This window comes from Trichoderma citrinoviride (assembly GCF_003025115.1).
Source record: "Trichoderma citrinoviride strain TUCIM 6016 unplaced genomic scaffold BBK36scaffold_4, whole genome shotgun sequence".
Taxonomy (NCBI): domain Eukaryota; kingdom Fungi; phylum Ascomycota; class Sordariomycetes; order Hypocreales; family Hypocreaceae; genus Trichoderma; species Trichoderma citrinoviride.
Genome location: NW_020194712.1, coordinates 453114 through 464599, shown reverse-complemented (window position 1 = coordinate 464599; position 11486 = coordinate 453114). Strand labels below are relative to the sequence as shown.

General features: G+C 54.7%; 2 protein-coding genes across 2 annotated transcripts; both read left to right on the top strand.

Annotated features, from left to right (window-relative positions):
- Positions 1–596: 596 nt before the first annotated feature.
- On the top strand, positions 597–3904 carry BBK36DRAFT_1134760 (6-phosphofructokinase-like protein). Its single transcript, XM_024892411.1, is given in 6 exon segments — positions 597–638; positions 654–781; positions 818–1743; positions 1839–2309; positions 2367–3563; positions 3602–3904. The coding sequence occupies 3 exon segments, from the start codon at positions 880–882 to the stop codon at positions 3546–3548; spliced, it is 2517 nt and encodes an 838-aa protein (XP_024751237.1). The 5' UTR covers positions 597–638; positions 654–781; positions 818–879; the 3' UTR covers positions 3549–3563; positions 3602–3904.
- Positions 3905–7114: 3210 nt separating this feature from the next.
- Positions 7115–8822, top strand: BBK36DRAFT_18334 (hypothetical protein; the record flags this gene model as incomplete). The annotated part of the gene is made up of 3 exons (XM_024897855.1): positions 7115–7522; positions 8084–8521; positions 8586–8822. The coding sequence occupies 3 exons, from the start codon at positions 7115–7117 to the stop codon at positions 8820–8822; spliced, it is 1083 nt and encodes a 360-aa protein (XP_024751236.1).
- Between the last annotated feature and the right edge of the window lie 2664 nt (positions 8823–11486).

Below are 11486 nucleotides of genomic sequence, written 5' to 3'. Positions count from 1 at the left end.
TGTGCTGAATCGCTGTGACACAGCAGTTATAGTAGGTAGTAGGTAGTAGGGCATTACGTAGGAGGGGTCATATGTGCAATGACGAATGACGATTGAGATGCGTGTAACTCGTACCCAATCGAAGAACAAGGGATTTATTAACCAGCACCCCAAATCCGTTATCCAGCACACCAAGGTACTTCGCACATGGTGGCGAAGCTACACAACTGCAAAGTACCGAGAAGTGTGCTGACTCAGCGCTTTCACAACAAGTACCGGTACTTCAAGTTTAAAGAGAAAAACTCCAAAACCTCGGAAAGCAGACTAAACCAGATTGAAAAAGGGAGGCATATGGATTTGTTTAAGACTGAGAGAGCTAAGAATAAAAAACAATAACTTATAGCTCTGGTTTTCCTCTGAGGAAGTGTTAGAACTTGATTTGGGCGGTTGTACTTAAAGGTACCTCTCACCAATTTTCTGGGGTGCTGGATAACGGATTTGGGGTGCTGGTTAATAAATCCCAAGAACAAGCGACGCTCAGCTTCGGATCCTGCAGCACCAATCCCCCCTGCTCTCCCGATCACCAGGACTTTTGCCCTCTTTCAGTCTCTTGAACCACCAACAAGCCCTGCTGCTACTACATACAGTAGAGACGAGACGGTGGCTGAGAGGAGAAAGCGAGTAGCAGAGTAGAGCGCTGAAGAAAAAAAAAGAAAACCGCAAGCCCCGCCATCTGATAACGTTGCAACTAAGGGCCGATAAGAGCTTCTTCGTCTCGTCAATTCCCCTCATGCCACTCTAACTAAACCTTGCTCGAACTCGAACTACAACCATCATCAATTTGCTTGCCATTTCCTCATCCTGCTCATCCCAGAGCTCACGGGCGACGGGCCCCTTTAGATGCCTCTTCAGCATTACCTAGAATTCTTTCCAGGGCCCATTGACATCCTCCTCACCTTCCGCCGCTTCTTTCGACGCATCTGGCGCGCGCTCTTCCGCGGACTCGGATACACCACCACAGCCTTCGCCTCGGACTTGTCGCCCACGATGGCAGCGACCAAGAAGAAGATTGCCGTCATGACGTCGGGAGGCGACTCCCCCGGCATGAACGCCGTCGTGCGCGCTGTCGTGCGCATGTCCATCCACATGGGCTGCGATGCCTACTGCATCTACGAGGGATACGAGGGGCTTGTGCAGGGCGGCGACTTCATCCGGCAGATGGCCTGGGACGACGTCCGAAGCTTCCTGTCCGAGGGCGGCACGCTCATCGGAACGGCGCGATGCATGGCCTTTTACGAACGACCGGGCCGGCTGACGGCGGCCAAGAACATGGTGCTCAACGGCATCGACGCCCTCATCATCTGCGGAGGAGACGGTTCTCTGACGGGCGCCGACAAGTTCCGGGCCGAATGGCCGTCCTTGATCGAGGAGCTTGTGGACAACAAGGAGCTGACGCCGGAGCAAGTCGCGCCGTACAGGCATCTGAACATTGTCGGCCTGGTCGGGTCCATTGACAACGACTTGTCCGGTACCGATGCCACCATCGGCTGCTATTCTGCCCTCTCGCGTATCTGCGAAATGGTCGACTACATTGAGGCCACGGCCTCTTCACACTCCCGTGCCTTTGTCATCGAGGTCATGGGACGACACTGTGGCTGGCTGGCGCTTCTGGCGGGCGTTGCCACCGGAGCCGACTTTGTCTTTATTCCTGAACGGCCCAGAGATCAAGACTGGAGAGAGGATATGAAGCTTGTGGTTCAACGGGTGAGTGACGGCATATCCTCAACTCAATTACACTATCTACACATATATACCATAGGATGGGGGCCCGCAGAGCTGACCGTGTTCGCTTTGTATAGCACCGCAAAATGGGAAAGAGAAAGACCATTGTCATCGTCGCAGAGGGTGCCCGCGATAAAGACGGCACCAAGATCACACCCGAGGAGATCAAAGACCTCCTGGCCGACAAGAGCGAAGGCGGGCTCAACCTCGACACCCGAATCACCACTTTGGGCCACGTTCAGCGAGGAGGCACAGCAGTGGCCTACGACCGCATGCTCGGCACGCTGCAGGGCGTCGAAGCCGTCAAGGCCGTGCTGGAAGCCACCCCCGAGACCGAGACCTGCGTCATCGCCATCAACGAGAACAAGATTGTGCGAAAGCCGCTGATGCAGGCCGTCAAGGAGACCAAGGAGGTGGCCGTCGCTGTCGAGGCCAAAGATTTTGACAGGGCCATGAGCCTGCGAGACACCGAATTCTCGGACCAGTACAAGTCCTATCTGACAACCACGAATGTGCTCGTAGATGATAACAAGTTGCCGGAGAAGAGCGTGAGTATTGCATTTACGTCCTTGTGCGGCGACCGTCATTGACTGACTCTTGCGTAGCGAATGAAGATTGGCTTCATCAACGTCGGCGCCCCTGCTGGAGGTATGAACGCCGCTGTGCGCGCAGCTGTTGCATACTGCCTCTCCCGTGGGCACGAGCCCATTGCCATCCACAACGGCTTCGCCGGATTCGCCCGCCACCATGGCGACTCGCCCCTCGGAGCCGTGCGGCCGTTTGACTGGCTCGAGGTCGACGGCTGGGCCAGCAAAGGCGGCTCGGAAATCGGCACCAACCGCGAGCTCCCCTCAGAGTCCGGCATGGAGCTTATTGCCAACCTCGTGGAGCAGTACGAGTTTGACGCCCTCTTCATCGTTGGCGGCTTCGAGGCCTTCCACGCCGTCTGTCAGCTGCGCAAGGCCAGGGATGAGTATCCGTCACTCTGCATCCCCCTCTGCCTCTTGCCGGCCACGATTTCCAACAACGTGCCGGGCACCGAGTACTCTCTGGGATCGGACACTTGCCTCAACGAGCTGGTCAACTACTGCGACAAGATCAAGCAGTCCGCCTCGGCCACCCGACGCCGCGTCTTTGTCATCGAGACGCAGGGTGGACGCTCGGGCTACGTGGCGACGCTCGCCGGCCTCAGCGTCGGAGCCTCTGCCGTCTACATCCCCGAGGAGGGCATCAGCCTCGAGATGCTCAATGCCGACGTCAAGCACCTCAAGGAAGTCTTCCACCACGACAAGGGCCAGTCCCGCGCGGGCCGCCTGATTCTCGTCAACGAAAAGGCCAGCAAGGTCTACGACGCGAAGCTCATTGCCAGCATCATCCGCGAGGAGGCGCACGACCGGTTCGAGAGCCGCGAGAGCATTCCCGGACACGTGCAGCAAGGAGGCGTCCCCTCACCCATGGACCGCTGCCGTGCTGTTCGGCTGGCCATTAAGTGTATGCAGCACCTGGAGGGCTTTGGCCGCAACGCGCACAACCGGGTGAAGAAGGACCCCTACAGCACGAGCGTCATCGGAATCCAGGGCTCCGAGGTCGTCTTCTCGCCGGTCGAGGAGCTGGAGGAGAAGCACACAGACTGGCCCAACCGAAGACCCAAGGTGGCGCACTGGCTGGACATGCAAGAGGTGGTGAACATTCTGGGCGGGAGACCAGCGTATCCCAAGCCGGAGAAGAGCCTGACGGGACTCATTGCCAAGGATACCAAGCGCGGGCTCTACTGGGGGGCGGACTAGGTGGCTGCTTTATGAATAACCTGTATTTTCTTATTTGGGCTGGATGAACACAAAAGAGTATCAAAAATCACATGGGAGAGCTGTTCAACAGGGTACAGTAGTGTTACAGAAAACAAGCAATAATTGGGAGAACCCAAAGAATAAAGCATGGTTACAAGAAGCTTCGGCCCTATGGGGGCAGAACAGAAGGGGAACTGCCTCCCCGTCTGGATGCCCAACTACCTTGGTGCTGCCGGCGATGTGGACTCTGTGAAGACGACTAGGAGATATGTGAGCAAATGGGAGATACCGGGGCCTGGCAACTGCCGCTGTGGCCTGCAGTCGAGGCATGAGAAGGTCTGGTTCCTTGCATCTTTTTCATCCCATGGGTGATGCTAGCAAAGGAGGCGAAGCTGTTGTGCATGTAAGCTGCAGTTTTTAGTGTCGATGTCTCTTTTACATATGATCGAGGGAGCCAACTAAACGAGCTGCATAGAGAGAGAGAGAGAGAGAGAGATGTCATCTGCCTAGGGGGATGGAATGATGATGGATGCTTCTAGTAGGAGGTTGTTCTTATAGATCCCCTGGGGTTCTATATAATAGATACGATTCCAAGGAATTTTATGGTTATTCCTTAATATATCTCGCGTGTGTGCAAGGAAACCGTGAATCGAGTCTCGAGACACACACCACAGGATCTCATGGTTGTTTGACGACAACACCACACCACACATGCAGACTCACACACACACACAGACAATACGGGACACACCACTTCCATCAGACCCATGATAGTAGTAGTACTACGAGTACAAGTAGTATGTAGTAGTACACAGCTTGTTCGGTTAGTAGGAGGGGGGTCACGATGGCCAGGGCTTGGTGACGGCATGTGACGGTAAGTGTATTCAGTCGGAGTGCAAAGTACATGCAGTAGTTCACAGCACTACTTGGGGGGCCGGTGTATCAGTGACGCCATGCTTTTTGGGCTTCCACTTTCTTCTCTTTCGGTATTGCGTACTGCTTTTGTGTTGATGTATTATTGCTCTGTTTCGCCATGGTTTGAATGATTTGAGTAGTAATTACAGAATGGATCAGTCAGGCTCTCATCAAGGTGCACTCCCGAGATGTCGTTTGCGGCGCAAGTCACCGGATGGGTCACACTTGTCTGCGAACGCTTTTTGAGGGGACCACATGCTAGTCTTTAGGTATGTATGTATGTACGGAAGTACGAGAAATTACATACATTTTTTGTGGTTTACCGCATCGAGTATAGAGTTTCGGTCTATGTATGTGTGTCTCTCTTGTTACAAATCTTGGCTTTTCTTTTGAGTTAAATTGCTTGCTTTGATTTCCCTTTGAAGGATGTTCTTCGAGAAGGCCATGGAAGAGCCGAGCCTAAAGGTTACTGTACCAACTGAACCTGTGGGGGGGCGGAAGTATGCCTAACCACTGCAGGGGACCCTTCCAGTTGATGGGGGAAAAAAAGTTGGTATGCCATCATTGTTTTATCGTTAAAGAGTCAGACAGATAGAGAGAGAGAGAGACAGAGACAGAGACAGAGACAGGATAGAGGGAGAGAGGGAGAGAGAAGGAAAGCGAACCAAGCGGGCAGGGGAAAACCGCGCATGATGGAGCGGTGCAGTTGAATGGCTGGCTTGGCCCTAAGCTCGCATGCATCATTGCGTCAGGCGCGAAATACGACTTTTCCGACTAGTAGTAGTACTAGGTATTTACCAAGGTATCGTATCGTAAGTGGTAGTAGTAGGTAGTAGCAGCAGCAGGTTGAGATTGGGCTGGAATTGGAGAGGTTGGTGGTGGTCCTTTCACAGCCCCTCTATAGATGGGGAAGCAGGGACTAGAACTAGTAGTAGGGCAGGGAGAAGCAGCCGGGGGCTTTTGTTTGTTTTGAGTGAGTGATGGGTTGATGTGGGTTTGATGGAGGGGAAGCTTGCTCAAGCATAAGCAGAAAAGAGACGGAGAGAGAGAGAGAAGAAGAGTCATGGATGGTTGATGCTGCTGCGCCTTTTGGGCTGGCGGGGTGGTTGGTTGGGTGGTTCTTTGCTAGCACAGGGAGGGGCCCATGGACCGAGCCGCTGCTAAGATGGAGGCGTAGCAGCCACTGGCTTGGTGTTCCTGATTGTCGTGATGCCGTGGACTTGGGACTCGACCGTTTACTTGAGTTGATGGGACTTTCTTTTTCATGGTATTTTCGGTTGTTTCACATTGTAGGTGCCCAACTGTCAAGGCAAGGTCAGGCAAGGTAGAGTCAGACATTTCCAACCAGCCCGGTGTTCGTGGGCAATACATGTAGCAGAGCGCACAGGCCCAAACAGCGTCATCATCGCTATCAGCGCTGTAATGTAATGTCCAGTACTGCAGCAAGCCTCCAGCACCACCACCTCCCTTCTTTGACTGCCCTCGCGTCAAACCTCACAATGACTGCCTCCCGTGTGCTCCATCCGGATGCATCGCAAATGCATGCAGCTGCTCCCCCAGGCCGGGCTTTGTAACAAAGCACATCAGACAGGTCGCCAACTTCCCAGCAAGCAAGCAAGCAAGCAGGCAGGCAGGCAAGCAACTCCCATGCAGGACCCCCGCTCAGGCTCCGAAACACCAAGAAGCGTCAACGCCGGGAGACAGAAGGAGGGGGGAGGAGGAAGAAGGATGAATATAGACGGGAAGAAGTATCTAGCAGTGTTTCGACATGTTCAACAAGAAGAGACGGAAATCAAGAGAAAACGAGAGACGCAGCACGAGAGCCTTCTCTTTCCCCTCGAGTCGGCAGATGCGATGCATGATTGATCCCTTCTAGTGGCGCCTCTCGGAGCGCCCCCCCTGGCTCGTTTTCGGGCCTCCAATACATGACACACAAGACATCCGGCCAGGTCAGGTTCCAGCAGCAGCAACTTTTTGATCGCCTGAGCCAGTTTCTGGCCCTTGGCCCGTCCTGTCTGCTGCCCGGGGATGACGTTGGCCAGCCCCCTGTCGCCAGCTGATACTGCCTTGCTGCCTCTAAAAAAGTCATCACTGCCCCCCTCGCAGCCGTTGGCGCCCGCCTTTTTGCTGGGCTCGGAACTGCTCAAAACCAGGCACTTCGATCGACTTCTCTTCTTTCAACCTCCAACATCTCGCTTTGTCCTCCCCAGAGCTTTTTCTGCTTGCATCTGTAGTAGCCCCTTTGTGCGCCCTCTGACCGGTTGCTTTTCTGCCCTGTACGGCGCTTCCTTTGTTGAAACTGTGAGTTTGGCTCTCTGCCTGCCCTTCCCTGTCGACCTTGCCGGGATCTCTCGCCAAAGCAGAAAAAGCACACGAGAGAGACGAGGGAAAACGTCACAAGGCAGGCCATTTTGTCTCAGCCGCATGACGTTCCCACCTTTGCTTGGACCCCGCTCGTCGACTCCTCCCGCTGATACAAGTACTGACTCCGAGCAGAGCAAGCCGCCTCTTTTGTTTGCTGCCCAGACACCACACTTTGTACACACAAGTAGTAGAGGTACTCGTACACGGGAATAGCCTCAGCCTGAGCGACTTTTGTTTGTGTGCAGCTGCGAGCCCGGAATCGTCACAGACACCAGACGCAACGCAGCATGGCCTACCGGGACCAAGACTATCGCCGGTCCGCCGTCGAGTTTGACGACACCATCCGCACACGCACCGTCACCCGCAGCCCCGCGCCTCCCACCCCGCGCTCCCGCCGCGGCGACTTCGAGGAGTTTGACGTGCGCATCCGCGAGCGAGATGGCGATCTGCCCGACTTCCTGAGGTCGTCGCGGAGGCCCGAGGCCGGGCCCATGGTGCTGCGTCAGCGTGATGCCGACCCCTACGACCGCCCTCCGCGCGAGCCCAGCCCGATCCGCTTCCGCGAGGAGCGCATCGTCCGCCGGGCCCAGAGCGTCTCGCCCTCAGAGCCCGAGCACGAGCGCGAGCGCACCCGCATCGTCGAGAAGATCCGCAGCCCGTCCGTCGCCCGCCGCAGGTCGCCCTCGCCCCGCGCCGTGCGCTATGTCGAGCCCTCGGACACCTCGGAGCACATCCGCATCGTCGAGCGCGAGCGTGAGCGTGAGCGGGTGCCGTCGCCGTCGCCCTCACCCCCTCCTGCGCCGCCCGTCATCCGCGGGCCCGTGATTGAGCGCGAGGTCATTACTCACTACACAGACATTGACCATGGTGAGTGCTTGGTTGAAGATAAAGATAATGTTGTTGTTGTCGTCCAATAGAATTTGATACTAACAAAACGCCTCTTAGGAATGATCCAGGCCAGGCCGCCATCCCCGCCTCCCGCGCCACGGCCCCGCCAGCGGGAGCGGGAGCGCGATATCCGGGAGACGGACATTGACATTCAGCTGTCCAAGGGCCGCACCGAGGTCGAGGTCGACTTCCACCGATCCGCCAGCCGCACTCGCTCCAAGAGCCGCGAGAGGCGCTCCAGCCGATTCTACGACGATGACATTGTCATCCGCCGTGACCTCAAGATTGAGACCAAGAACCGCCGGAGGGCTCACTCTGCCGCTCCCCGCCCCGTCGAGGACGACGAGGCTGAGTACATCACGTCCAAGGTCGACTCCCGCGGCCGCATGGGCGAGGCCTGGGGCGGCGCCACCAAGGCCTGGACCATTGTCGACGTGCCTCCGGGCACTGAGCGGATACGCATGGACGGCATTGGCGGCGCAACCACCGAAACCAGCTTCTCCAAGTACAGCGGCGTGCGGAGGACCAAGTTCATTCCGGAGAGGGAGAGGGACCGAGACGACATGTCCAACCGCGCGCCCTCGCCGCCTCCCGTCAGGGGCGAGCGTGTCAGCGTCTCCGTCCTCGACCGTGACCGCGAGATTGAAATCGACCGCAGGATCGGCCGTTCTCCCGGTCCCGCCCAGCCCAAGGAGATGTGGACCGAGATTACCAAGGACCTGGTTATCCGCGAGGCCATTGAGGAGCTTGGCTATGAGTACGAGGAGACGGACATGTTCTTCTACATTATGGACTATTTGAAATATGTAAGTTTCCCTTTTAGCTGCGTCTCTCTCTCCTGAATGCAGCCTGCTGACACAAGAGTTACAGGATGATGTTCTTCAGTTGACTGAGCTCTCTGATGACATTCGACGATCTAAGCGACAGCGAGCGCGCGAGAGCATCCGCTTCGAATTCGACCGCGAGCGTGACTACTACGAAGATGACCGACGGAGCTACGACAGGCGCGCGGCTCCTCGGCGGGACGACCGCGGCGAGCGTATCCGAGAGACGGAGATTATCTACGACCGTGAGCGCGACCGCGCCCCTCCCACTCGCTATCGTTGAAGCCTGACGTCCAGTGCCCGTTGGATGAGTAACTGGCTCAAAAGGAGGCGGGAGAAGATGTGCATGGATATGATATAAACTGATTTGGTTGGATACTTTTTTGTTTTCCTTGTTCTTTTCTCGGGGGGAGATTGAGCGTGAGTGAGAAGTTGGATGGCTTATGATCTGTATCTGCTTTTCTCATGTCTTATGATCCATGACTGCTTGATGATGATTGGGAGTTTTGATCGATTTTTTCTTCACTTCTTCTCTACCCTTAACTTTTGTTTTTTTCTGTTTTTTTTATTTTTCATATATGTAATGAATAACGAAAAAGGCAAATAAACAATCTTACATACTCTTTATCGGCTGTGTTGTGGGTTGAAGGCGATGAGCTTATTTCATAACCTCGCCTTGTGCTTGATTGAGGGAACTTTGGCAGGGTGCCTTGAAGTTGCTCATTTAAGGTACCTTTTGCATTTGACTATACCCGCTTCCAACAACTCGTACTATGGAAGATTAGAAGGAATTCACTTGAAATTGCTTATTCTTATTCTCTTATAAGCAGAAGCAAGTATTTGCAGGTGTGCACTTTTGATAGATCTCGCCCATAGACCTGCTGGCTTCACGGTCTCGATACAAAAGGTACGTAGGGCGCACGCGAGAGAGACAAGGACGAGCTTTTGACTGCGAGGAAGAAAGAAATACATCCTCAATCTCATCGGCTCTATATTATCATGTCAAATGATGCAAATTCAAAAGGTTTCCAACGAATTATTGAAGCCCTGATAGGTTTATATTCTCACATCACCACATTTTGAGCGCTTTCATATCTGCCATCTTTATTTTTCATCGTGCCGCAATCAAAGCTTGTCTTGTGCCTCTCTCGTGAGCATATTAGTCGAAGAAAACCTCGATAAATGTTAGCCCGTCATTACAGCCCTGATGGGTTCATTTCTCTTTGCGCATCACTGCGTTCTAAGCACTTCCTCTCTTATCATTTTCGTTCCACCGTGCAGAAAGTCGCACACGCATGCTTACATGTAATGTGATGCATGTCTCGCAGCTTCGGTGTTGCTACGGAAGCTGTGGAGTTTGTTTTCGATTTACGGAGCACTGCGACAGAGACTGTTTGGGCGGGGAATAATAGAAGCTGTTGGAAAGAATGTCGCGGTTTGGGTGAATAGGCAGCCCTGCGGACACTGTGTGAGTTGGTGGATGTGGCGTGTGAAGAATGTACGTTCTTTCTATGGTGGTTTTACGGAGTAGCGCTGCTGTCTTTGAGACGAGGCACGGGTTCGTTTGATATAATCAAGGCGAAGAGGAGGCACGGTATCGATGCAGACCTGAATCTACTCGAGTGGCATACCTGTAGATAATATGAAATGATTCACTAGACGAGTCTTCTATAGTGCTGCCCTGCTGTCAGTGAGGCTCAAGACGCAGCACTGATGAGGCGTCATCGTCATCACATGACAGCGGGAGTACAGGACCGCCAGACGCTGTATTACCACAGCCCGGGCAAATGTCCACGGCAAGCCCACTGCAACATGCAAATGACGTGGAAAACTACTACTTCCTTATCTTCACCCATCCTGTCTCTCTAAAAATACCATTACTAGATCTCGTACCTGATACCAGAAGATCCGCGTCAATCAACAGCGCAAGATCAAGTCAGATAAACATCAGATCAAATGCATGTGCTCACGGCCTTTTTTTCCTTGGCAGACATTGCCCCGCTTCACCTTGGTATTTTTTGCTTCTACCAAATTCTGTCCCTTCAACGTGCTCCACTGGTCGCTCTTTTTTTCTGCCGCAACTCAGCTCTGCGTTAAACGAGGTTTTGCCGGCTGGCCCAATGAGGCTCCAGCGAATCCCCTCCTTGGCCCCCGCTGCAAGCCCGCCACGGCTGGCGCTGATTCGTCCGTCGGGGGTCGTCTGCCGGGGGAAAGCATCCCTCCCGGCTCGCGCCCTGCCCTTCGCCTCAGCTTTTGGCGCTTGCTGCTGCTGGCCAGACGTCCAGTGCTGCTGTTGGTTACAGCGCTCTCGAGCCCAGTCGATCAGCGCCCGGGTCATCGTTGATCGCTCCCTGGAAGCTCGCCTGGGACTGCCCTGAGCGGCCCCCCGGAAGCACCGCCCAAGCGCCGCCACCTGCTCACTGTAGTGTCCCTCGCTAGCGGTGCTGCTCACTGACGTGCGCTGCACGCCGCCCAGCTCGGCTGCGGAGGGACGAAACTGGCGATTGACAGCACGAAACTCTATTCTTTGTTGCATTCTTGACATTTTCACCATCACAGCATACCTCTCTCTCTCTCTCTCTCCGTCTTCTCTCTGTCAACCTACTAAACTCTCTTCTGTATTTGCCTCTGTTTCAGACCAAACAAACAATACTCGTCGGCACGCCCACAGCCTCTCGACCATCGTGACTGGCATCTCAACCATTTCCCATCTTGTTTCGCTCTCCATCTTTCTCTGCCCTGAGCTTGCGTCACTCGCCGCCATTCCCACAGCCCGGCACGCTCTTTAGCACCTAACCCCTCTAGAGTAGCGCCCAAACAAGGCACGCAGGCGCTGCAGCTGCAAGCAAGTGGCGGTAGCAACTCGGGCCCCCCGTCATCCCACAGAAACCGACCCCCCCTTGCCGACACTTTTTCTATTTGGAGGCAGACCCTCTGTGCGATCCCT

Bases quoted from the DNA above. Each gene is read 5' to 3' on its own strand.
- BBK36DRAFT_1134760 (XM_024892411.1), top strand. From the start codon at position 880: ATGCCTCTTCAGCATTACCTAGAATTCTTTCCAGGGCCCATTGACATC. The intron at 1,744-1,838 runs GTGAGTGACGGC...CGCTTTGTATAG, and splicing joins TGAAGCTTGTGGTTCAACGG to CACCGCAAAATGGGAAAGAG. The intron at 2,310-2,366 runs GTGAGTATTGCA...ACTCTTGCGTAG, and splicing joins ACAAGTTGCCGGAGAAGAGC to CGAATGAAGATTGGCTTCAT.